Source organism: Varanus komodoensis, unplaced genomic scaffold (assembly GCF_004798865.1).
Source record: "Varanus komodoensis strain SLA01 unplaced genomic scaffold, ASM479886v1 scaffold23, whole genome shotgun sequence".
In the NCBI taxonomy this organism is placed as follows: domain Eukaryota; kingdom Metazoa; phylum Chordata; class Lepidosauria; order Squamata; family Varanidae; genus Varanus; species Varanus komodoensis.
Window position 1 is genome coordinate 12255849 of NW_025335627.1, and position 25152 is coordinate 12281000.

The following is a 25152-nucleotide window of genomic DNA, read 5'->3' on the forward strand; positions in this document are numbered from 1 at the left end:
AGGCGTGGTTGGTGCTGGACCAGATACCCAGGTGGGCACAGTTGAGAGAGGGACACATCCCCCTCCTCTCCCGTCCAGGTCTTGGTTATGCAGGCCAGGTCAGCCCCCTCATCCACAATCAAGTCATGGATGAGGGATGACTTACTATGTACCAGCCTGGCATTGTATCCAATTCAGAGCGCATTTCTTGGCCTTTAAACACTGTTGTGGCTTGCGACCAGGGTACTTGTCTCTTTGTATGACTGTACTTTGCGCTTCTCTCTTGCCACCTACTATAGTAGATGGTAACTGGTAGAAGCTTTGGAAGCCTCTCCCTAGCTAAATGAGAAGCTACCTTGATAATGTCTCATGCCATGCATATATCTTGTATCTCAGGCTTTTAAACATATTTTGTCCTATTTTTATTATGGCACATATGTTACTTAAATGCTGTTTATATGTTTGTTGTGCTACTTCTGTCATAACATGTTCTTTTCATATTAGGTATTACGATTGGAAGGTCAAGTTGCTCGCTATAAAATAGCTGCTGAAAATGCTGAAAGAATAGAGGATGAATTGAAAGCAGAGAAACGTAAACTCCAAAGAGAGGTATCCAGTCATTCTGACTAAAATATTCAGTATCAGGATAGGTACCAGATATCGTACTCGGATATCTAAAGCCAATACTGTGGGAACAGAGCTTACCAACATTCTGCTACTCTTGCTTTTGTTGCCATATTACTCTTGAAGGAAACAGCTATTTACTTGCAACTGCACTGTATTCCAGAAGTTGCAGCAAATTTGTGATTTAAACACATGAATACTATTTGTAAGGATCTGTGGCCTTGTACTTTGCAAAATAAGGTTCCAGGTTAGGGTCAATCCTTGACATTTCCAGGTTTTGTTTGCAAGTTGGTTTGCAATCTTGTTTGCAAGATTGGTCCCTGGAGAGTCTGACTAAACTGAACTAGATGACTAATGGTATAACTCCATATAAGCTTCATAAGATCCTATATGTTCAGTTACTGTTTTATATTCTTATATTTTATTCTTGTGTTTTATATTCTTGTGTTTGTGGGATGGAGTATCAGTATAGCCTAATAGGTAGCCCATTGATCTACAACCTAGAAGACCTTAGAAGACCATCGATTTTCTAAGTAGATTTGAATGATCCACAGTGACTTGAATTTTAGTAGTTCTTTGTGGTTTCTGGAAAGCCATACTCGTACATATGAGATATGCATCAGAGTAGAGCAGCATCTCCAAAACACTAGAGGTTTCCGAGTATCTTGATCCATATATGCACATATCCCATTTGTTGACTGTACAGAAGATCCCTTAGAGATTATCAGTTAAAAGTAACAGGTTGTCTTTTCCTGTCCTTATAATTTTAATAGGTGATGGTCACTTGTAAGTTATATCATCTTGTAAGAATGAATGAATGTTACTCAATCCTATACCTCAGTTTGAATATAATTTCTCTTTTAATTTTCTTTCAGCTTCGTTCAGCATTAGACAAAACAGAAGAGCTTGAAGTAAGCAATGGCCATCTAGTTAAACGGCTAGAAAAGATGAAAGCCAATAGAAGTGCTTTACTGTCCCAGCAATAAATACCAGCTTTTGCTGGAAAGTATTTGACTGAATGACAACAATGCTGCAGCAGCTTATGTCTGTACCCATTTGGGATGCTTTGTTTCATGCCTTCTGAGAGCAACAGAACTCCAAACACTGGAACCCAATTTCCATGCCTCCACTGAGGTTCCATCTACCCAGATTCTTACCTGCTGCATTATATGCATTAAAATAGCTGCTTTAAAAGCCTATGTTTATAGGTGCCCTTCAGTGCTGTACCCTGGAAATGCATGCAGTACAGTACCTGTATGTCATTTAATAAGCACACTGGGCATCTTGTAAGCTTCTCAACCAAAAGGCACAGCAGCTGGCTGTTGGCATTTTGAAAAAGATACTGAAAGAAAAAGATTTAGACGAGAACTTGAATTTTCTTTATTTCTGGAAATTAGTGTTGAAATTGTTTATAATGTTCAAACTTCCTCTTATGGCATTGCCTGCAACTGTAGCAACAGCGATAGTGTTTTCATAGCAGCCTCTTCATTTACAAAACACTGTGGAACCACAAGCCATTATGAAGCAAAACTCCACTGGAAACCACAGAAGACATCTTGGAAGCAAAAGTGACCTTAAATGACTTTGCCAATAAAAATAAAAGGTTATAGAGGGATTTTTGCACCCGTTCATTCATAAGGCAATTTTATTTCAGGGTCAATAGGCAATAGATTCACTTTAAGAAAGAACAGCTTTTTATTTGTATTTAATCCCCATATTTGGAATTTAATTAAATTACTTCTTATAAAGGATGTAACATTGGAAAAATAAAACTATGATCTCACATTTTAAAAAGGTGCATCTTATTTTATGTTCTAACAATACTAAATCTAAATCCAAGCTGTTATTGATCATTTGCAGAAGCCCAAACCAAGCTTCACTGATTTTCTGAAAAGAATATCCTCTGTTTTTGGAGGAGTGCATCTGTGTCTAATTGTCCAGGACATGAAGAAATGCTGCAGTAACTAACAACAACTTAGAAGACCCAAGTTTCAAAAGCATAATATGCAGAAGTGGTTCACATAACCACAACCTAACTATAACATACCCAAATAGGTTGTAGAACATTCATTTCCAATTTGATTGGTCAATTGCTCCTGTCAAGGCAGGAAAAATAATTAGAAGACTGTTGACTCAACTAGTTAATGAAGGAAACCAAATCCAGAATATTATTCCTTTTGGCAGGAATATCCATACCAAGTTCTGCTGAGGAAGATGCACCTGCTGGTTAAAGACGGACTGACACTTTGGCTGATTTCTCCCATCTCCTGTAGCTCCTTGTGTCTTCTAAAACTCTCCTGTAGAAGATTGGAGGACCCTCCAAAACACTGTAGGATGTAGCACTGGGAGGAACTAGAAAACGGGGAAATGGAAATTTTGACAACACAATTTCTCTGCAGAATCAGAAGTTTTCTATGGATGGAAAGAGCCTTTCCATTCACAAATGGCAAAATCCGAGTCTAACCCAAGATCCACATCTTTATTTATTCAGCACCCAATCCTATGGGAGGAATGCTGGGTGTTCTGGGGCATTTTTGATGTCTCAATATGCATAAAAGTGTGTTCCTAGACAGTGAAAATGGAGTGATTCATACAATTGACTTCTCTGGCCACAGAATTGTCCCTGGACTCCTGTGAGCATTGGTGTGCATCTTTATGGCAAGGCTAGTTATTTGCCCTTGGCATTACCTCTGAATCTTTTTCTAAATTGTTTGATAATTAAAAAGAAAACTGCAAAGGCTGAACTCACTGTAATTCTCCTTGCTGTTGGATGGTTAGAGGGATAATTTGTAGTATAAAAATTGTTTGTGTTTGCATCTTCCCATGCGTGAAAAGAGCTCATAGTAGAATTTGTGCTTTCTTTGCTTTCCTTGCATTTAGCTCCCAGGTTCAGTCTCTAGCATCTCCACTTAAAAGCAGCTTGGGTAACAAGAGTGTGGGAAAGATTTCAGTCCTTGAGGAAAAGTCAAACCCTACACTACTGGGCAGAGAAAGAATTCAGGTTAGGTGGCTAAAGGTAGTATGAAGGACATAGCTTGTGATGCAGCAAGAATCTGCATTAGGCACTGCAGGGTGATTTGTACAACATCTTAAAAGCTTTGCGAATCTTAGCCACAGATGACTGGACACAGCGAAGCAGGATCTCCTAAGGGTGAACCCAGGGTGTGGATGCACTGAAGGGAGCAGGGATGATAGCTGAAAAAAACACAGCCCATCCTGTGTTCCTGATGCTGCAAAAGCAAGCAATCCTGTTGTCCTGGCATTGGCAGGAGCATGTAGTGAGAAAAGAACCCCTTGACACTTGGCTGCTTCTTGAAAAAGCCGAGTGCTGCAGAACTTGTTCCTACTTCCCATTGCTTGGTGCTTTTGCTGCTTATGTAAGTGGCAATAGTACTGACCAAGGGGGACAAACCTGCCTCTTTCTCACCACACCCCCACACCTACTGCTCTACAGGGAACTCTACAAAGCAGGTGGGGTTGTTTAGTCCCCCTACCCTCATTATGACACCAACTGATACCATACCAGATATCTGGGAGGGCAGTTGGGCTGGGAATCAGCTTTTCTGCTTGGCTTCCTCCCAGTCACCACCACTGTTGGCCCTTTCAGCTATGGTAATGATCAGGAATGAGTCATTACATGCTATCCTCCAAAGGTAGGCACCAAGTGAGTTGTGCTCCCCTCCCCTGCCTAGCAGAGGTAGCACCCAGCTCAACTGCAAGAAATCCTGCTCTTCCAGCATTGGTGGGAGCCTGTGAGGGATCTGAAGATGGCCACACAAAGCGCTGCTAGTTTGCCAGTTTTTTTGACCAGAGTCCCCTTTCTTGCCCTTCTAGTCAAGACACTCTTTAGTCCTTTGGCTTGACTGTGGCTTAGAACGTTGTTCAAGTTAAGATGACACACTAAGAGGGGTAGGTTAATAAACTGCACTATATGCCATGGCTAATTGAGGCGGCTTACCAGTCATCTGGAAAGCATGATGGATTCAACAACACAAGCTACTATGATTGGTTCATGCAAACTCAGTCTGGGTGTGTTTACACATCATGCCAACTCACCCTGGCAATAAGCCAGAGTGGCATGGTTGTCATGTGATCAACTCACCCTGATAGATGATTAGGCTTACTGTGTGGTTTTGGCCCCACAACTCTCCCATAGGTATCCCAGGGGACACTGTAGAAGAACCAACTCATCTCTCTGCTATGACTGAATCATTTTGGGCTCACTATAGCTTTTTTCCATTTTTTTTTTTTTTGTTAGTGAGACTGCAAAAAAACATTTTGGCAGCTACATTTCTTCAAAGTACCCCAGTAGCATTCTGGTATGGCTGCCAGTATTTGCCCAACATTGTTGTTCCCAATAATTTTCATAAATACTTCCAAATTGAAATAATGACAATAAACTTTTGTCTCTTGTTAGTTGCGAAGTTGTGTCCGACCCATCGCGACCCCATGGACAACATTCCTCCAGGCCTTCCTGTCCCCCACCATCCCCGAGTCCACTTAAGCTCACACCAACTGCTTCAGTGACTTCATCTAGCCACCTCATCCTCAGCCATCCCCTTCTTCTTTTGCCATCTATTGTTCCCAGCATTAGGCTCTTCTCCAGGGAGTCCTTCCTTCTCATTAGGTGGCCAAAGTATTTGAGTTTCATCTTCAGTATCTGGCCTTCTAAAGAACAGTCAGGGTTGATCTCTAGGACTGACCGGTTTGATCGCCTTGCGATCTGAGGGACTTGCAGGAGTCCTCCAGCACCACAATTCAAAGGCCTCAATTCTTTGGCGCTCAGCCTTCCTCATAGTCCAACATTCACAGCCATACATTGCAACTGGGAAAACCATAGCCTTGACTATACGCACTTTTGTTGGCAGGGTGATGTCTCTGCACTTTTAGTATGCTGTCTAGATTTGCCATAGCTTTCCTCCCCAGGAGCACGCGTGCTTTAATTTTCTGGCTGCAGTCCAGTCTGCGGTGATCTTGGAGCTCAGGAAAATAAGAACTGTCACTACCTCCATTTCTTCTCCATCTATTTGCCAGGAAGTGAGAGGACCAGATGCCATGATCTTAGTTTTCTTAATGTTGAGTTTCAAGCCAACTTTTGTGCTCTCCTCCTTCACCTGCATCAAGAGGCTCTTTAGTTCCTCTTCACTTTCTGCCATGAGAGTGGTATCATCTGCATATCTGAGGCCGTTGATATTTCTCCTGGCAATCTTAATTCCAACTTGTGATTCATCTAGCCACACCTTTCTCATGATATGCTCTGCATATAAGTTGAACAGGCACCTGCACAATTGTGAACATTTGCAGTTTGTGGAAATGGAGAACCTTGGGTGGTCCATGGCAGAACCTTGGGGTGTCTGCTGGCAAATCTTGGCAGACAATCATTCAGCTAAGATTATCTTTCTTTGGTTATATCTGACAGCTATCAAAAGTAACCAAAATATGAGTGATCTTAGTTCACTAAAGAGGGATCATTCATCCTCTTTATAGAAAGCCCCTCAGGAGTTCTTTGTGGGGGATGTAGCAAAACACCTGCTCACTTTGCAGTTATTCCAATGAACATGCAAATGTGCAAACCACCCTATTTACTGGAGAGTTACCTTTATCAGCCATAAACCTTTATTTTTCAAATGGGAATTTTTAAGGGTCAAAAATGGGGGGAACAATTAAATGAACAAGTATACCTGCAGCATCTGTGGGGCAATGTCCAAGCTGGGATACACACTTGGTGAAGAGGTGGGACATTTTGCTGATCTTGTCAAAATGGCAGGTTATATCCAAAAAATTTAAATGAGGCGCAACAGTCTGTAGGCCTTGGAAACTTGTCCTTAAATGATGTACACATAGTGAATGGCGTGCAAGTTTCTTGTCAGTTCTGTTTTGGATATCATAGTAGTGCGCTCTGAATGCTCCAAAATGTTACAGAATTTCCAGGTGTTACTGTGTTTAAAGTCCCTGCAAGGTTTACCATAACTCTCCTTCCTACGGAACATAGGACAAAGCAAACAGGCCGCTGCCCAGAGCCGAGGTCGACATTTTTATTAGAACCCAACACCTCCAGCGGAACTTGTGGATTAAGAAAGTTCGCAGTAGCCACTACTGAGGCGTTTGGCTGCTTCTTTTGAAAGTAACGAAAACTTGAAGAGCAGGAACTACACGGAGACGGAGCGCGCGCCCTGATCCGGTATCTCCTCATACAGACCCGACCGCCAATTTCGTTTCGCGCGCGAGCCCCTTCTGCACCAATCCGTCGGGAGATCAGTGGAGTAGCCAATGGCGCTTTGCCTCGAGTCGCCCCCCCCCCATAAAAGGAGCGTGTAGGGAGTGCTGCGTGTCGGTTGCTGGGGTGGTTTGGGCGTGGCTGTGGTGGAGGACCAGCAGCAGATACCGCTATTGGGGGGAAGGTTTGGCGGGTAAGGTCGCCTTGCTTGTTAGGCCTTTTCCCTGACGGATCGTCACCCGTTTCTTTTCTCCCAGCTGGTCTGATGGCGGTGGGGTGTCGACCAAGTGCGCGAAAGGGCTCGCCTGCAAGGGCATTGCTGAGATTTTTTTGTTGTGTGTGTAGAAGCCGAAAGCTTGCGATCCCTTCTTTGCGGCGGAGGGGATGGTGGTACTAAGAGTTAGGGATGATGGTACTAATAGCTGGCTGTCGACCGTTGGGACTGGAGTAACAGTGTCACATCTCTACGGTTTAAACCACTTTAGCTGGCTCTTCAGTATAGCTGAGCAGCTCCACGGTCTGTCTGCATCTGCCCTCTGTTGTAAGCCGTCCCGAGACATCAGTGGTGGACAAGTTAGAAAAGCTATAGATAGATAGGAGAGCCAGCAAGCCATAGTCGGGATCTGCAGATGGCTTATACAGGGGACATAGGAAATTTTCTATTCGGTTTTGCTTAAGCCACGTGGAAGGGACGAAGGATTGGAAGGGGTGTGGAGGAAAGAGAAGTAATAGATTTACTAGTAATGCAATGTGAGCTCATTTTGTAGTTTGGAGGTAAAGCTAAATTCCAGGTTAGATGTTACTGATCTAAAGTGCATCTTGGAGTTGATGTTACAGTATGAAAGCTACATATTATTTTCCACTTTGGGTAGCATAGTGGGCACCTGTTGAAATCGAATTGTGCTAACCCTTATTTATTTTAAACCAAGTATTTTGTATACTGCTGTTCTATAGGCTGGTCAAGGTGGGTAGTCACAATTAACAACTGCATAAACCTTAACATGCCTGTGTGGGATGATAAATTGTGATTAAAAATGGCCAGCATTAGCCTTTCTCCCCATAAAAGCTACAGCCATGGACAATCTTTATGGAGTACCAATTTAACCTGAAAAATCTGCCTAGTTTCTGTGTGGATTAAAAAATAGGCACATTGGAAATGACTACAGTATGTAATTTCCGTGGAAAATGCAGGGGAGTTCCCTGGCAGACAAGGCAGAAAGGATTCTTGAGGATACTGATCTTGTACAGCTGTGCTGAGCTGACTCCCCAAACTACTCAACTCTCCTACACTTTGATCTCAAAAAAAAAAAAAAAAAAATTGCATAGCTTCATATGAATCTACCTAGCTCACCTTCAGAGTAACTGTTTTAAGTAATGATCGCAACTTGCACTAATATTTGGTAGTATCCTGTGCAACTGCTGCTGTGCCTCTATTTGTCCTAATATGTCAGCAGATCCCATGGCTAACGCAATGGTGTTGCATTTCTTAACACAACTCCAGAAATGAATGGAAATGCCTGTTTCTGGAATGGGAGAGGGTCAGCACAACTCTTTTTAGAGCTGTATTTACTTGCTGCATTAATGGATACAGAAACTAATGCTAATTTCTAATGGTTTCAGAATTGCTAACTTTCTGCTAGTACCTGAGAAATATAGGAGACTATCCATTGAATGACACCGGAAATGCTATATGAATAATAAACCAGTTAAAATAATTTCACTGCGCTGTGATCTGATGTGAAAGAAACCCATAAGCACCTGCTACTAGTATTGAAAAGGATTGTTCCCATTGAGTTCTGGCCTTGTGTTTCCTAAGCATGAATTCCCATGCTATTAACAAGTTACCTCTGAAATACAGTAGCGCTCTGAAGTAGCCTGTGCTATGGCATGCTGTGGGTGGGGAAATCAAACTTTGCTAGGTATGCAAGAATTCTGGGGGTACCTAAAATAGTTCTCTTGATCACAGCCATAAAGCTATTTACAAAGGTAAGTTTAGACTAACTATGTACATACTTGCTTGGAAGTACCATTGAGTTCAGTGGAATTTATTTTAAGTAGGCATGTATAGGATTACATTCTAGGGTTAGAGAATATGTTTCAGGGCTAAATTCTTAAGTCAATCTTTAGCTGTTCCTTTTTTAAACATGAATATATTTTCCTTGCTTTCCTGGAATTTTAACTGGCATCCTCCTACCTGTTACATACATCTAAACTATGTCATACCTACCTTATTTTGATGAAAATTTCTATGCTGTTCCTCTGTTGTATACAATGCCATGGTTTCTCTGAGATTATTCACTTTATGAAAGAGGCAGTTATTCAGCAATAACTTTATATTTTTACCCAAGTGTATATTATCTGCTCTTGAACTTCATAGCCTTGTAACTATAGATACATCATATCATTTTGTGGTAGTACCTTTCTCATCTGACACTTAATCATTGTCAAAGTAATGACTATAGATATGCTACTACTGAAATGAATGCCTGCATAACAGACATTCTAGAGAAGCCTAATAATATTTATGTTCCTTCAGGTAAGTGAGTTTTAGTTTTCATTAGTTTGGCAACATTGTTATTTTGTAGTTAATTTTTATTGATTAAAATTACTCATCAGACAAATTACATGCACCTAATTTGTCAGATATCTTGGACAGTCCTGAGATCTCAGTAGTGGACGGTATATCAAAGTTTAAATATCACTATTCAGGTTGTTGTTAGTATCTTTAACTTGCCTTTCAGGGCCTACTGCCCTCTCATGGCAGCTTACAATACAGGGGTACAGGACCCCTGTGAAAGTGGAAAAATCGCAAACATTTCTAGCTGCCCCCTCCCACCCAAACTCACAAGTGTCACTTCTTTGCAGCAAGGAAATGCCAGAGAGATTTCCTTCTCCAGATGGGCAGGGCAGGAAGGCAAGCTTTGGAGATCTCCCTCTCTCCTCTTTCACTTCTCTCTCTGTGGTGACCATGATTTTCTGCCCTAATTTTTTAAAATTAATGGGCTTCTCTGCAGTTAATGGCAGACAAACCTTGGGGGCTACCTGTACCACAGAAACACAAACATTTATTTAAAGCTCTTATATACCATTCTTAATTAGCCACAGGCTCTCTGAATGCTTTACAATAAAAACTATAGACCTGTGTTTCAACATGGATATCTCGAGCCTCCTACTAAACTGTTCAGTCAGCTTATCCATCCTGAAGTTGGTCTATTTCCCTCATTATTTCTTTTGAACATATACAGTGGTACCTTGGCTCATGAATGCCTTGGTTCATGACCAAATCGGGTTGTGAACAAAAATTTCATGAAAACTTTGACATGGGTCGCGTACTCCAAATTGGGTGGTGACCAAGATCGCAGCCATCTCCCCCCCCCCCCCGAGTGGGGAAATGGCCATGATCGCAGGTGCACTCGTGCAGGAAAGACGTGTGTGATTACGGGCACGCTTCTTCAGGAAAGACGGGCTCAATCTCAGCCACCTCCCCACCCCCCCGAGTGGGGAGATGGCTGCGATTGTGCTGGGGGTGGGGGGATGGCCAAGATCATGCCCGTCTCTCCCCGTGTGCCCCGCTTGTGCCTGTCTCTCTCTCCCCCAGTGCGCCTGCAATCGCGCCTGTCTCTCCCCCCTCCCCAGCTTGCCAGGATTACAGGCACGTGCAAGGATGACAGGTGCGATCTCAGTTGTGCTGGGGGGGAGGGCGGGGAGATGACCATGCTTGTGCTGGGGGGGGAGGGGGAGATGGCTGCGATCTTTGTTCTTTGTCACTTTGGTTCACATTTTTCTGATTTTAAAAAATGGTTACAGAACAGATTAACCTTATTTACATTGAATCTTAAGGGAAAATTCATCTTGGGTCACAACCAGAGTCCTGGAACAGATTAAGTTCATGAGCCAAGGTACCACTGTATATTATGTGGAAAGAACAAGTCATATAAGATGGCATTCCCATGCACATTTACTTAAATAAGTCCCACCAAATTTACCAGGGTTTATTTCCAAATAAATATGCATATTATTATTATTATTTATTTGCAGTATTTTTACCCCATCCTATACAAACATCCCAGGACAGCTTACAACATAAATAAATTGGAAGAATAAGTAAATACAACAAAATACAATAACATAACAAGCATTACAGAATGTGACTGGGGATGACCATATTAAAAACATAGTTCAAATATTTAAATATTAAAATACTGGGTAAATAAAAAGGTTTTTACCTGGCACCAAAAGAAATATAACGGTGCCAGGCAAACCTATCTGGGGAGCGCATTCCACAGCTGGGGCACCACTGTGGAGAAGGCTCTCCTCCGGTATTCGCTCTCCTAACCTTCATGGAGGTTTCCTGGAGCAGGGCCTCTGCCTCAGAACTTAAGGGGTGGGAGGGCATATAGGGAAGAAGACGTTCCTTCAGGAATCCTGGTCCCAAGCCATTCAGGGCTTTATAGGTCAACACCAGCACTTTAAATTAGGCCTCAACTTCAATTGGGAGCCAGTGTATCTGATAGAGGACCGGTGTTATGTGAGAATAATGACTGGCCCCCATCAACAATCTGGCAGCTCTGTTTTGAACCAATTGGAGTATCTGGACCATTTTTAAGGGCAGTCTCATGTAGAGCGTGCTAAAATAATTCAACTGGGAAGTTACCAGAGGATGTGTCACTGTTGCCAAGGAGTGCTTGTCCAGGTAAGGAAGCAGCTGATGGATTGGCCGAAGCTAAAGGAAAGCATTCCTCGCCATTGCTGCCACCTGAGGCTGCAGGGCCAACACTGGGTCGAGGAGCACTCCCAAGCTACAGACCCTGTCCTTTAGAGGGAGTGCAGCCCTGTCCAGGACAGGGCCAAAATCACTTACCTGGAAACCCGAACCACCCACCAAAAGGACCTCTGTGCCATCTGGATTGAGTCTCAGTTTATTGGCCCTCGTTCAGCCCATCACCTCGGCCAGGCACCGGTTAAGGACAGCCACTGCCTTACCTGGATTAGATGTAAAAGAGAGGTAGAGCTGGGTGTCATCAGCATACTGATGACTCTGCAGCCCAAACCTCCTGATGACCTCTCCCAGTGGTTTCATGTAAATGTTAAAAAGCATGGGGGATAAAATGGAACCCTGCGGTACTCCATGGCAAAGCTGCCATGGTGCAGAACTATAATCCCCCAGCACCACCTGGCCAGATAGGAGTGGAACCACTCTTTTATTTTTTTATATTTTTTGCTTATCAGCTTTTGTTAGTGCTTGTGTATTTAATGTGTGGCCCAAGACATTTTTTTTCTTCCAGTGCAGGCCAGAAAAACCAAAAGGTTGGACAGCCCTGGCTTAAATAAACCATCAGTTAGTGTTATATGCAAACCAAATCTAATTGCAGACTGCTGGTATATTGTTTGCATATGAGAAATAACACTTTTAAGAAATTATAAAAATACAAGCAAGGACTCTGAAAAGCTTAGAAAAAGAACCCAACTTTTCCTGGTCTGCCCTACTTTTCTAGTATTCTTATTCTAATAGTCAATAAATTACAAATCTTTGTTTTTTCTTACTTTAGGAAGAACCTGTGATGAAATATCCATCCTCAATGATATCTTGTCTTTAAACCAGTGGGAAAAAATAATTAAATCCCATCAGCTGTCATCATGAAAATAGTAAATGTAATAATTCAATGACTAAACTGACTGGATTCAAGTGGCTGTTCTGATGCTGGGATCATGGAACAGAGAGAAAGTGGAGTTGAAAAAGGTGCAGGTTCAACAGGCTTGAACACACATCATGAGCCAGCACATTCTAAAAAAAATAAGGTTGAAAATATTTCTAGTGAACTCCAAGCAGGAACTAATTGCTCCATTTCACACCAGTCAGTTTTCTTAAATGCTTCTCAATTAAAGTCATCAAAAGCAACCTTATTTCAGTTTAGTCCATTACTTGATGAAGAACTTGAATTCATTTGTAAAAAGCAACAGGACATTTCCATTACATTGGAAGATGCAAATGAAACAGTTAACTTGGATAGTGGTACAGATTTTTTCCTTTTCAGAGACAGTGAAAATGATGAGTATAAATGCAGTGACCTTGATGATGATTCACAGCTAGAATATCACAGTGCTGAAGAACAAGATTATGTTAGTTGTAACTCATTTAAGCAAGAAACAGAGACTTCAGAAACATTTCAGAACACAGAACTGGCAAATGAAGACAGACTTGTAGATGGCCAACACTCTTCTAATGAACTGGAAGCTGAGTTTTCTACTTCTGGCTATAGTATTGTTGGTGAGGGTGACAATTATAGCAAAATTGCAGAATTTCCCCAGGTGTTTCAAGATTGCAAATGCCAGTGTTTGAATTATGATCAAGAAAAGGATGAGGCCAGCAGTATGTTTTATAGTATTGTTAATGAGGATTCATTTAGCACTGGTAAAGAAAGAAATACTTCTATACCATTTTCAGTGAGCAAGACCAAGATTGATGAAAAAATGGAAGTAAATTCTTCTACAAATATAGCACTGAAATCTCTAATGGCTACAAATAAAAGTTTTTGCAAAAGAAATGATTACAATGCTACAGGTGTTTTTCAGAAAACTGGAAATCCACATGCACTACATCAGGAGCAAACACCATTACATAGCCATCTTTCTTGTGGTGATTCAGAAGTTTCAGATTCCTATGTCCACAATCAGTCAATTATAGTTAATGCTAATAAAACCTGTGTTTACAAATCCTATAGTCACCATGGAAGATGCCAAGATGCAAAACTAAAGTACATTCCATGCTTGAATAATACAGCCAGTAAAAATCAAAGTACAGTCAACCAAGCTGTTGATGCTACTTCTGATTTTAGAGCTTGTTTTACAACAAGTAGAGCAACTAATGTCAAGGCTTCAGTGGTGTCCAGGGCACAAAATACAGTGATAACAATGATGAGCAAACGCAGACCCAAGGAGTGGCTGATGGATTCCCACAAAAGTGTTGCCTGCAATACGGATTGGTCATGCTTACCTGGCAATGTGGAGATGACTAATTCAGAAACAGTAACGGTTGATACATTGGAAAACTGTATTGCTAATAATACTGCAAAATGTGGTTGGACTTCAGACTTTGAGGTAACCATTGTGAAATTGTGATCACTAACTTGTGGTTATTTTCAGACACTTAATTTTTATATGTTGTGCTGGTAACAACTGAGTAGAATTGAATGTGTTGCCTCATTCAAAGGAAACATTGCTGCCTCTTCCTCTTGCAGCCATCACTCACCTGCTCAAGGGGGCTGCTCAGCTCTCCAAAACTTTGCAAGCTGCTAGATGAAGAGACAGTACCTCTCATAGAAGTCTTCAGTCAGTAGAGAGATTAGTTGGATTCAGTCCTCTATAATTTCATTTATTTTATGAGCCAGGGGTTATCAAGTTAACCTAGATCACAGGTTGATCACAAAGTAAGCTGGATCACAGATTTGCAGAAACATCTTTGTGCAGCGCATATGCAGTGTCACATAAATGGACTTCTCGCTTCTGGACATGACACACAGATGTTTTCTGTCCAGCATTTGTGAGGCCCAGCGTGATGCATGGAACAAGGGAATAAATTCTACAGCTCTTTCAGTTCTAGTGAACATAAAACATTGGATACAACCCTAAGTGCACTTCCCTTGCTGAATCACATGTGCAAGTAGGCAATGGACATGAGATTCCTCAGTCCAGTCAATACACAATGCTAAACATACCTGTGAGAAGTTACATTCTGAGCCGCTATTCAGAGAGACTCAATTTAGGCGGCTCCTGCACCAATCAGCTGATACATGACACTTTTTACAAAACTGTGTGTGCACCCCCACATACTCTTCAGAAGCGATCTATTTTCTTTTTGGAGATACGAAAGCTATATTTATTTTGATCAAATTTGTAATGCAGGCAAAGGGCAACCAGTTTGCTATAGCTACAGGGATCACTATTTTGGTTCTGTCCTTCCAATCAGTTGGTGTTTCAGCCATGCTCTTCTATAGTGCTTCAAGAGTTAATTTATTAAGGGAATTTAGAGTTTATTCGCAACATAGTTTGCATTTAACAATGGTAAGGCACTAATAGCCACTTTAAACATTACATTTCTGCATAGAAGGACTTTCTTTGTAAGCGTTAGGGTTTTTTGCATGACATGACAGCCTCCTGTGGGTTACTTAATCTATAGTGAGATTGCTATTTTGAATATGCAACCTTTGCTTAGGGGTTGTCATGTCCCACAACTGGGTGAACATGGGTTATATGAGGGCAAATAATCCATCTGTTTTATTGTTATATGAGAGCATACAAAGTTCTTCATGATCTCTGTGCATCACGTATGGGTGCTGCACCTGCGCAGTACCTCTGGAAAGGTTCTCCTAGCTCAACCTAGAATTTTTTGACAGCAGCCCTGCCCTCCTTCCCTCTAGTATAAATAGAGAGGTGGTTGATTAAAGTTATTTAATACTTTTATATTTTGTTAAATTTGTAATCTTAATTTTGATTAATTTGTTGGTTGTGCTTGCTGGTTTATGTGAGTTTATTTTATTTGAGGTGCTCCATTGTTTGTTTTTTATCTGATTAATACTTGTTTTATTGTAATTTATGTATGCTTTTATGTTCTAGTGTTGTAAGCTGCCTAGAGAACTTTCATGTTATGTGGTGGCATAGAAATGGATAGGTAGGGCTACTGCCATTTTCTCATTTTGCCATTTGTGGTGCCTTGGAATTCTTAGCACTCCTTTCAAGTTTTACCTCATAACTTTACTTCAGCTTCTAAACCATTTCTATGTCATTCTCCTTACAAACCACCTTTACCCAGTTCCTACCCCCCCCCCCCCAAAAAACCCTTCATTGTCTACCTCTTATCTCAAATTCTCCCTCTCCTCTGTCCCTTTTTCTTTCTCATCAGACATTCACTCACTCACCAAATAGACTGGACCTGTTAACATAAAATCGGGGCAAAATTCTACACCCTAATGTCTGAACACTTCACCTGACAGCATGGTTGATCACTTGATCACAACAACAACTGACTTAGACCCACAAATTCAGCACATTCTACAGGCAGCATTGCAACCTATCACCAGACGCTCCAGTCCATCAAGTGGAACAAGTTCCAGAGGTTTGAAACCTTTCATCAAGGTTTACCTCTTGGCCATCTCATATAAGGGGACCTATCAATGAATCTTTGGTTTTCTCCCATCCCCTTTCACAGAGATTCATGAGTGGGCTATACAAGCTAAAGCCTCCCATCTGAATGTAGTTCCTAGTTGGAATCTATCAGTGGTGCTACAAGCTCTGATGAAACCCCCATTTGAACCTCTTGCAACCATCAATTTATGAATGCTCTTGTGGAAGGTCTCATTCCTGGTGGTTATCACATCAGCCCAGAGAGCTATCAAGCTCTATCAGTAGACTCTCCATACTTGACTTTCCACAAAGAAAGAGTAGACCTCAGACTAGACCCAACCTTTCTTCTGAAGGTCTCATTGACCTTCCACTTAAATCAAGACGTAGTACTCCCAGCCTTTTTCTGACCCCATCTGTGCTGGTCAAAATAACATGTGCTTGATATGTGATGAGCACTAGTGTTGTACAGGTCCTGCACAGAATTGATATGAAAAGTAAAAGACTTCATAAAATACGCTGACCATTCCCAAGGCATTACCAGCTTGATCAGTCCTCAACATTTAGCCCACTGGATCATGGAGACAAGCTAGCTTACCAGCTGCAGCACTTGGAATTATCACACCAACCCAAACCCCACTCCACTGGGGCTGTATTGACCCCCACCACACTTCATGCAGAAATTCTACTACAAGAACTGTAAAGTAGCTACCTTGTCTACACAATCAACATTTGTAACGCTTTACCAGCTTGATGGTAAAGTGAAACAGGACTGCTCTTTCGGCTGTGCCATTCTATCCTTCATTCTCCAGTGACAACACCTCCCACCTCTTCCTCCAGTAAGCTAGCTGATTACCCATATGTGTGATGCACAGAGACCACAAAGAAAAAAGTACAGTTGCTTACCTGTAACTGTCTTTCTTCGAGTGTTTATCTGCAGATTCACACAACCCACCCACCAGCCTCACATTGGTGTTGGTGGTCTTTCCAGTTATAGAGCAGTCAAGGTCTGAGGGCAATTGTCGGTATCCATGTGAACTGAGAAAATGGTAGAAGCACCACCTATTTGTACTAGAGAGAAGGAGGACAGGGCTCCTACCAAAAAGGCTTAGCTAGGAGAATCTAGCCAAACAGAAGCACTGTGCAGTTCTAGCACCCATATGTGTTAATGTGCAGATGACCACTCAAAGAATGACAGTTATAGGTAAGCAACTTTACTTTCTTCTTGAATGTAATAGTTTAACATTTGCATGATTTACACTTTCTAGGTTCATATGACACAGTGGTTCCTCAAGAATATGAAATGTGGAACCCATGGCCAACACTGCTTGGATTATCAAATAACCCAAGATGTGCTGTGCCATCTTGTCCAAGTCCTGTCTGAGTGTACAACTTACATCTCTATTCTAATAGGTGCTTTTTGCATGTAAGTTCAGGGTACACATGCTGAGGAGAGACATCTAAGTCACTTCCTCACATGCAAATAAAGGGAACGGGTGTACAGTTGGGGTTTTTTTCTGTCTTGAATTCAGCATTCCCATATACAAAGAAAGGTCCTCTTGGAACTCTAAAGTGGTATGTTCCACAAGGCTAGTGACTTGCTAGTTAACTCTGTATTACAACTTCAGTTGATCAATTTGCAGTTAAAAGTAATTAAAATTGAACTTTCCAGGGTCCTTTGGAATGGAAAAATAGCACTAGCAGAGAAGTAAATGAAATCCCTAACAGGTATAGTATACTTTTAAAGTTTTGTACACAGATCTAATGAGCATACTGTATTATACTCTTATGTGTATAAAGGTAACATGAGTAGGATTCAGAGATCCTGGAATAGAGTTTGATTCACTAAAAAGGGCAGGAAGGTGATTTTTGCCAGTTTTTCCTTTTCCCCCATTCCCGCCCCAGTATGAGCAGATTGGAGGCCTCTATAGAAGGAGAGGGAGGGGTTCGCAGGGGAAAGGGTGTTAAGAGTGGCAGCCTTCTCTGAATCAGCAGCAATTCTGTTAATTGAAGGACTTCTCTGAATCTAAGACAATTAGGATTAGCAGGGTCACAAGGTATGCCAAGAAAATAGATATTAGAAGGTATGTATTTGAAGGTTAACTGAATAAAAAATAATTTTAACTTAGAAGTTATAAATGATGCAATTCTTGACGCCACATTCAAAACGAGCATAACCCTCTGCATAACTGGTTATGGGAGTATTTGATGAGGAAATGAGTTCTCAGTTGATAATTTTTTTCTTAGTGTGAACTTTAAAAATAATCTCTTAGTTTGCATTTAATGATGTTCAGACTGAATAATGTTTCTATTGAAAGGATGATGCAGCTGTCAAAAGAAATAACTGATCATCTGCCGAACTGCTGTAAGGGAATTCTGCAGAGAGCAATAAAAGCTGAAATGCAGCTTTTAAAGTTTCATTATCAAATGTATCATCAGTGCTGCTCACAGACTTCTAAGACTCTTATGGAAGAAAAGGAGCATTTAAAGAGGTGTGTGTGAAATTTCTTCTTGAATAAAATAACTTCTGGTGTGGTAGACCAAGATTGGGTTATAATTAACTAAAAACAGAGCACCTAATACTGACAACATTTAGAGTGGAAACCTAAATTGTACATCAGAAAATCCCATTGCATTCATTGTGACCTGCAGTAAGTACATACAGTATTGCAGCCTTAGACTATACTGATACAATCATATTTTCTCATCCTTATATATACATACTATAGTTGTTAAGATAATGTAACCATAATATTTTGGGGACTTAGTTGAAAGTTAAATAGAAGGAAACAGAGTATAATGAATATTTTGTGTAGTGAATAAAAATATTTTAGGAAGTTGTTGTTACAATGATCTTAGAGGTATTTGAAAGAAACATACCCGGAAGTAAAGCCCGCAGGGTTCCTTATTTAAAATAAGTGTAAGTGTATATGTGTTTCCTGGAAAGATAAGAGAATTTTTTTGCGAATGTGATGCTCTAATAATTGCTCAGTTAAGTGCTGGGCATGATCCTGAAAAAAAATGCCATTTGCAGTAGAGACACTAGGCTTTTTAGTGCAACAAAACAACAACTTGGACTGGTTTGCCTAGTGCAACATGGACAGACCAATAGATACCTGGCAGGCTACAGGTCTGCTACCCAAACTCTACATACAGCCACCCCAGCTGCACTAGTACCTGCACACACATTTGTACAGAGTGTTACTTTCAAAGTTTGATAGACTTCATCCAGATCTTTAGGAGAACACAATTTCTGGGGATATTTTTCCACCTTTTCACAGTGCGATTCTCCAATTTCTTCATGCCCTCCCTAGTGTTGACAATATCCTCCTCCTTGCAGCAGAGGAGCACTTAAGAACGTGGGAAACAACCAAATGACAAGCCTTGTACCCATCCATCATGAGGGGTCCTGTTCAGTTTTGCCACTTCCTGAGGGGCTCTTGACTCAGGGTAAGGGACAACTGGGGCTTCACAGCTCTCCCCAGAAACTGGGTATTCTGCAGGGAAGGGAAGGAGAATCAAGAAGATGTCCTATGTTTTAGCTCTGAAGTCTCATCAAGACTGTGCCCATGGGTTATCCAGAAATAGGAAAGTGGGGACAACCAGGTCATATGAGCACCCCTCAGGACTCTACTATAAAGAGTACTTTCAACACTCCCCCACACATTTTTTAAAATTGAAAAATAATTAGCAGTGCAGTACAGTGTTCCAATGTGGCATGGACTTTTTTAAAAAGGCATCAAGCTGCAGCTAGTGCAAAATGGTTCACCATGCTAACATGTTTTCTTCATCGTGGTCTCTGTGCATCACACATATGGAGGTGCTGCACCTGCACAGTGCCTGCATTTGGGAAAATTTTCTCAACTAATAACATTTTTGGCAGGAACTCCACCCCCCCATATAAATAGGCAGAGTTCCCACCCTATTGCCAGTCCACTTTCAACTGCTGTTCGCTGAGCCTCAGTTTCTCTCATTGCTTTTGATTTCCCTCACAAATCTCTCTCTTTACTGAAAAAGCTCTAAATCCACAAAAGAGCACTTGGGTTGGTCTCAATCTCCTAAAAAGCATAATGAGAAGAAGAAACACCTTGAGACTGGAGAAACTGGGAAGGAAAAACGTCCCTGAAAGGAGAAGCTGGAGGAGAAGAAGAAGAAACAGCATTCTCATTCAGCACAGAAAGATGTTCCACACCAGATCAAAGCGGAACAGGGTGTGATGGTACGAAACGAGCCTCCATTCCATCCTCCATCAGTATGGACGACGCAGAGACTGTCTGCACTGCATACCAAGTCCATCACAGAGACCATTGCCACGCTTTCACTACAGTCTGACTGACCTCCATCGACCAGAACCAATGTTGCTGACCTCTGTCTTGGAAGGAGAGTTCAGGGAGTCCTCAGTGCATTCTTCGGTACTATCTGATCAGTACAAATGGTACATGATCCTCAAGATCAAATACAACATCCTCCTACACCAACTCTTTATGGACATCTATTGCCTGAGACTTCCCTGTGTTTGACTTGTAGACCCATCCCTGTGTTCAAGCCAGAGATTCCAAAGTATGGGAGGAGTCAGTACTGGATGCCTCCTTCATACACAGGTTATGGACATGGATATCCATGGGAATACCTCCCACTGTACAGATACCCATATCTGCCACCTCCTCCACATTGCAGGCCATAACAGCTTGCAGATTTACCATCTATGTCTTGGCAAGAAATGATTACTGCAACCCACCCAGTGGAGGAAAAATCAGCTGCACGCTCTTCTTCCTCAAGTGCGGCTTACATTTCTGACTCGAATTCGGAGACTACAGAGTAGGTTTCCACCTCGCCTGAACTTATGGTATTGGCATAGGGTGCAGGATTGCCTGGAGAGAGAATGGGGCACTTCTCCAAACTGCTCACCCGCATGTCAAGTTCCTTGTGAATTCTCTTGCTCTGGATCTGTTTGTTGTTGGATGCCAACATATATGACATTATTAGGATGGATGATGCAGTCCCAGTGGCTCTACCGTTTTATCTCCTCACTACACCAGGCAACGGTGGAACCATGGGAATTATCCAACCATCTGCACCCAACATCTCAGCACCTGGAGTCAATGTATAAAGTCAGGGAACAGGACATCCTGTCTCTTTTGCGGCACGCCCACCTGAATCCGGTGGTCATCAAGTTGATACAAGGCCATCAAAACTGAGAGCATACTGCACCGGCTGATCGTGAAGGATGAAAAATCGACATGATGTCTGGTCAAATATACTCAGTCATGAGACTTGGACTCCTAATTTCCAATTATGAGGCCACAATGGCCTGGTATCAATATTTCCCATGGCAGAAGATGGAGTCGCTTGCCTCATTCCTTCCAGACCAACAAAGAGACCTGACCAGAATCTTCATTGGAGAGGCAATGCAATTATCAAAACAACTGGCAATGGAGAGACATCATGTAGACTTTGATTCCAGAGTGCTTGTCAGTGCAGTGACTCTGATGTCATGCATGACTACGAGCCAGTAACCTCCTGCAGGAGACAAGAAAACAGGTGGAAAACATGCCATTTGATGGAACCATTTTTTATATGAACAAGCAAGGAGGAATGAAGTTGGTCCCACTAGTCCACCTCACATTTCATCTGTGGCACCAGTGCATCAGCCATGGGATGATCATACAAGCAGTTTATCTGCTGGTATCAAGAACGAGGAAGCATATTCCTTAGCTGCTAAACGTCCACGATTCATGAGTGGAAACTCAATTGGAAAATCTGTCATCATCTCTTTGATAAGTGGGGAACACCCTCAATAGATCTGTTCATCACCCATCTGAAAAGGATCTGTGGTGTCTATTGTTCGTTCGTGATCCCTTGGAACAATGCTCTATTCTATGCATTTCCTCTGATCTCATTGATAATGAGGATATTAACGAAGTTCGGACAGGACAACTCCACCTGCATACTGATCACTCCATGGTGGCCTCACCCAGCTTGGTTTCCAACCATTCTACAGCTGTCACGAGAGATGCAGATACACCTACCAGAAATTCCAGATATCCTCACTCAACAACAGGGCAAGATTCTACACCTGGATCTCCATATGCTGATGTTGACTGCCTGGCTAATACATTGAATCTGGTACCAACAAATCTATATCCCAACATACAATATATTTTACAATCAGCCTTTCAGCTGAATATTCAACGGTCATATGGCTCGAATTGGAAACACTTCACATGTTTCACGACCAGTAACAACTTCATACCTGAATCAGCGACCATTGAGAATATTCTACAGTTCCTCCTCTTGTTACACGAGGCAGGGCTTAAACCATCATCAAGATATACCTCACAGCCATATCGTACCGTAGAGGACATATAGAGGGAACATCCACATTCTCCCATCAGTTAACATGTTGGTTCTTATGAGGACTCCAAAATCTGCACCCTCCAATCCAATCAATTGTACTGATGAGTTTGTCAGTCTTGCAGGCTCTCACTAACCCACTATTCGAACTCTTAGCTTCCAGTGACTAAAGATTACTTTCATGGAAAACTTCCTTCTTGGTAGCTATAAGTTCAGCTAGAAGAGCATGCAAATTGTGTGCCCTCTGAATCTACCCTCCATACCTGGATTTCCATAAGAAAAAGGTGGTCTTCTGCATGGACCCAACCTTTCTTCTAAAGGTAGAAGCAGCATTCCATCTGAATCAAGACATCATGTTACCAGCATACTTCCCAGCATCATCGACACCAATTGAAAGGTCACTTCATACTCTCAATGTCTGCAGGGCACTTGCTTTCTATTGCTCCAAAATTGAACCATTCTGGAATACCAAATGACTATTTCTTAAATATTCCAAACACGATAAGAAACACCTATAGGGCCCCAACGCTTATCCAAATGGATGGTTGAAACCACCAAGCTTTCTTACTAACCAACTTAGATTTGCTAATCCTTCCAAAAGGCCACTCAACCAGAGCTGTTCCTATGTCATCAGCCCTTTGTGCTGGTGTACCTCTACAAGACTTCTGCAAAGCTGCTACATGGTCTGGTCAAATATACTCTAATAAAGGTAAATGTACCTTTATTAGACACTACCACTTTGATGTAAAGGCTAGGAGAAACTGCTCTTTTGACAGTGCCATTCTCTCAATTGTCCTGCTAGGACAACACCGTTCTGCTTCTGGGTCGGTAAGCTTGTTAGTCACCCTATGTGTGATGCAGAGGGACCACAACAAAGAAAGGCAGGTTGCTTAACTGTAACTCATTCTTCGAGTGGTCATCTGTGCATTCACAGAACCCACCCACCGGTACCACTTCGGTGTCTGTGGATGGATTCATACGATCTAAACTATTTTTGAACGTGTCAATACCAGTTGGGTTTGAACAGTCAGTCTCCAGCTGGACTGGCAATAAGGTGGGGACACTGCCTATTTCTATGAGGGGGAGAGAGTGTGGAGTTCCCATCAAAAATGTTACTAGCTGAGAGAATTTTCCCGAATGCAGGCATTGTGCAGGCGCAGCACCCCATATATGTGAATACACAGATGACTACTCAAAGAACGACAGTTACAGGTAAGCAACCTGCCTTTTTCAGTGCTCCTGCAGTGTCTGTTGGAACACTGTGCCTAATCATCTGGGACATACAGGGGAATTTTACCTGAAGTAGATGGGTAAAATTTCTGGGGGGGGGGGGGTGCCATGTTGTGCAACCCAATAAGTAGAATTGCTTCTGATCTCTGTAAAATACTTCCCCAAATTAATATTTGTCTCTACACAAGCAAAATTGCTGTTTGCTTACAACAGGGCTGGAATGTGAAATTAATCCCTGAGACACAAATTTCCGGTGCAAAAAAGTAGAATCAGTACAAATTTGCAGTAGAAAAAAGTCAGACTTCTTGAAAGATGGAGATGGGAACATGAAAACACAAAGGTTTAAAAGAAAATACAGCCAGCCTTTCCCAACCTCTGTGCTTTGGATAATTTAGACTTAAGTCCCATCAGTTCCAGCCAGCATAGCCAGCAATCAAGCATGTTGGGCACTGTAGGTACCAGGTTGGAGAATCACAACAGTGGGCATGCAGATTTTGCTTATACAGAATTGTCACCCAGTTCATTAGCAGAGGAAGAGGGGATTAGGATCCTGCTAAAAATCATAACCCCTGCTCCTTTATTTGCTCTTGAAAGTACTATTAACTTTAAACAGGAAATTTAGATTGTGAACACATACCAGATTGGGGTGCCACAGCTGCAGCTTCTGCAAAATAAAATGGACTAGACTAAGCATTTTTAAGTGTAAACAACAACACACACTTTCTTCCTTGGAGAACAAAGAGTAGTACTTGAAGAGGTGTTGCTAAGAGTGGCAGTCAACCAATTTTCTTAGGCAGGCAGAGTCAGAAAGAAACGTACATTGGGTTTTCCCTAAATTCAGATATTCAACTACTTTGAAGGCATAACTTGAATGTTCCACAGGGATCATCACTGTATGTCTTGTTCAGTTTCACTGTTTTTACTGAAAGGAACCTAAAGCAGGGACAATTTACGAGATTTTAATCTGTGAATGGGCACAAACTGCAAGAGGTATGGAGGACGTCTGCATTTGTAAGTGTAGCTAGCATCTTGAAGCAAACTGTAAGTGCTGCAGATGTTTTTACCTGTCTGTACCCCTAAGCCCTGCAAATGAGGAGGGCTGACTATACATGATCTGACTTACATATAAATTGGACTTAAAGATGAATTTCTATTTTCTCAAGAATGGAACTTGTTCATAACCCAGGGAATTAAAAATGGCCAAATTTGTTTCAAAATCAGTTTGTAAAATACAGCATAAAATATTGCAATAAAAATTAGTGAAGATTTTCAAGACAACTCCTAGAAAGTACCTTGCATATCTAAAGATTTATTTATTTATTTATTTATTAAAAGTGTTTCTATCCTGCCCTTCACCAGGGTCTCATGACGGCAGTATAAGAACAATGCACAGCATCGAACAACAAATAACAAATGCTACATAATGGATCATGCACACTTGACTAAGATAATAATGCTTTATTTTTTAGTTCTGTTATTGCAACAGGAACATCTGTGTCACAAGTGTCCCAGCCACAGAACATGAAAGCTTCACTTCCTTTAGTAAGTCATTTACATTAACTTGAGAATTGTTTAAGAACTTTTGATCATGTATTTGAAGTCAGATTATACATTGTAAAATACTTGTACTA

The 25152-nt window shown here is 41.6% G+C and overlaps 2 protein-coding genes across 9 annotated transcripts in view; both read left to right on the plus strand.

Moving 5' to 3' along the window:
* The window catches only part of LRRFIP1 (LRR binding FLII interacting protein 1), a 121390-nt gene extending 118993 nt beyond the window's left edge, over positions 1-2397 (plus strand). The window contains exons 25-26 of the mRNA XM_044431765.1: positions 484-588; positions 1479-2397. Coding sequence (XP_044287700.1) covers positions 484-588; positions 1479-1589 — 216 coding nt within the window. The 3' untranslated portion in view covers positions 1590-2397. The remainder of the gene's footprint in view (positions 1-483; positions 589-1478) is intronic.
* Positions 2398-2803: 406 nt separating this feature from the next.
* Positions 2804-25152, plus strand: part of LOC123024263 (receptor activity-modifying protein 1-like) — a 110794-nt gene continuing 88445 nt past the window's right edge. For 3 of the 8 annotated variants that reach the window (XM_044431767.1, XM_044431768.1, XM_044431769.1), the window contains exons 1-4: positions 12403-13918; positions 17610-17665; positions 18256-18429; positions 24991-25063. In XM_044431767.1, coding sequence (XP_044287702.1) covers positions 12530-13918; positions 17610-17665; positions 18256-18429; positions 24991-25063 — 1692 coding nt within the window. In that variant the 5' untranslated portion in view covers positions 12403-12529. Of the gene's footprint in view, positions 2933-12402; positions 13919-17609; positions 17666-18255; positions 18430-24990; positions 25064-25152 lie in introns of those variants that run through there. The other 5 variants (XM_044431770.1, XM_044431771.1, XM_044431773.1 and 2 more) reach the window with 5 other exon arrangements.